At 40.7% G+C, this 1,866-nt stretch overlaps 1 protein-coding gene across 1 annotated transcript in view; it reads right to left on the bottom strand.

Annotated features, from left to right (window-relative positions):
- Positions 1–1,585, bottom strand: part of DAOA (D-amino acid oxidase activator) — a gene marked incomplete at its 5' end in the record, with an annotated part of 73,054 nt that extends 71,469 nt beyond the window's left edge. The window contains 3 exon segments of the mRNA XM_011933946.1: positions 749–815; positions 818–844; positions 1,558–1,585. Of these exon segments, the coding sequence (XP_011789336.1) occupies positions 749–815; positions 818–844; positions 1,558–1,585 (122 nt within the window).
- Between the last annotated feature and the right edge of the window lie 281 nt (positions 1,586–1,866).

Genomic DNA, 1,866 nt, shown 5'->3' with positions numbered 1-1,866 from the left:
GGGTGTGGTGACTGACGCCTGTAATCCTAGCACTTTGGGAGGCCGAGGCGCTACTGCACTCCGGCCTGGGCAACAGACTGAGACCCTGTCTCCAATAGTTTAGAAAAGCTCAGAGAAGGAGCTGCAATTTGTCTGTTTTTAAAAAAGAAAAAAAAGATCACCTTCTAGGAGATTAAATATTAACGGGCTGGGTGTGGTGACTGACGCCTGTAATCCTAGCACTTTGGGAGGCCGAGGCGCTACTGCACTCCGGCCTGGGCAACAGACTGAGACCCTGTCTCCAAAATAAGTAAATAAGTAAATAAATAAATAAATAAAAATAAAGAATTAAACATGAACAGATTAGTAAGTGAGGAGCTGTGTGAGACCTACCTTGGGTTTGCACCTATAGGTATTGAAAAGTTGGTACTTGAAAGCAAAACTACTGCCTTAAATTCCCACTACACAAAAGTAAATCATGGGATTGAGGAAAATAATTTACTTGTTTGCTTCATAAAAACAGTTACGTATCTCTTCGTAAGTTCTGTATGTTTTACAAGGTTGCATTGTTTGAACTGTAAGTGTAAATGGTTATTAACACTCCAGAAACGAAGAGGTGCATTTTAATTGGAAAAATTGTATTCCTGTATCTTACAAATTAATTGAAGGTTGTCACTCTTGAAAATATGTCAAAAGTATTTTGTAGCTTTACTACAGTTTTATCTAACTTCTAGAGGAATTTAAATTCATATAAAGATAAAGAGTTAACATAGCAATGGAGTTTAGAGGGTTTTCAGATTTGCTCAGAAGACTATTCCTTTGAAAACCTATGACGTTTTACCCAATGTATATCTGGATCTAAAAATTAAAAAAAAATCAGTCGTGTTCAGATTCCTTTACACCCTGCAAAAGGGAGAAAGGATAAGCAACATCAATGGAGCACATAATATGTGTGGGGTTTAGCACTTGTCATATTTTTAATCTCAATACTTCAGCGAGGTAAGTCTTCTTTTTTTATTTTTATAGATGAGGATATTGAGGTTTGCATTTCTTTTTATAAATGGCTGTCATACAGTTGGCAAATAACTGACAGGAGAGTTCACTCCAGGTCTTACTGGCTTTCAAACCTTCGCTTTTTAAAAATTTCCAACCTAGCGCCTCTCCCTTTTAACTGCAAAATAAGCACAAAGTTATCCCAGTTCTACACCGTGCAAAACAAATTCCTGTAAGCAAACAATTAGCACAGGCAGATGGAGTGAGGGGGAGGTGGTTTATAACAATGGAAAGCTGTCTGCCTGCTGGGAATTAAAGATTCAAACTCTTTGATCCTCCTCCCAGGGAGAGGTGAGGGCCTAGGTCTCCTCCTCATTAACGTGAGTGATCCTTGGCTAGGTTCTCCTTTGGCTGACAGAATATGGCAGAAGTAAGGCTGAACCATGTACTGGGCTCAGGCTTCCAACGCTGACATGTTCCTGTCTCTAGGAACATTCACTGTGGGGGCTCTGTGCTGCCATGCAAATGTCAGATTGCACTGAGGCCACCAGGCTGTAAGAAACCCCAAGCTGCCTACCTGAAAAGGCTGGAGAGAATCAGCACCCATCAGCTTTTCCAGCCTTTCGGGTCCTCCCAGCTAAATTATAGGCATTGTGAAGCAGAGATGAGACCTCCTGCCGTGCCCTTTCCAAATCCCAGAGCAACAGAATCATCATATACAATAGTAAGTTTTTACTTGAAGCCACTAATTTGGGGTGTAGTTCTTATGGTTCTTATGCAGCAAAAGATAATCAGAACACTGCCCCATGCAGGAGCTGATAAACTTGCTCACTGTTATGCATGTATCCAATGACTACTCACACACACATTACTTGCTTCACTCTACTTTCTGGC

This window comes from Colobus angolensis, unplaced genomic scaffold (genome assembly GCF_000951035.1).
Source record: "Colobus angolensis palliatus isolate OR3802 unplaced genomic scaffold, Cang.pa_1.0 Scaffold13, whole genome shotgun sequence".
Taxonomy (NCBI): domain Eukaryota; kingdom Metazoa; phylum Chordata; class Mammalia; order Primates; family Cercopithecidae; genus Colobus; species Colobus angolensis.
Note: the sequence above shows the minus strand (reverse complement) of the source record. Positions and strands in the feature narration are given on the sequence as shown.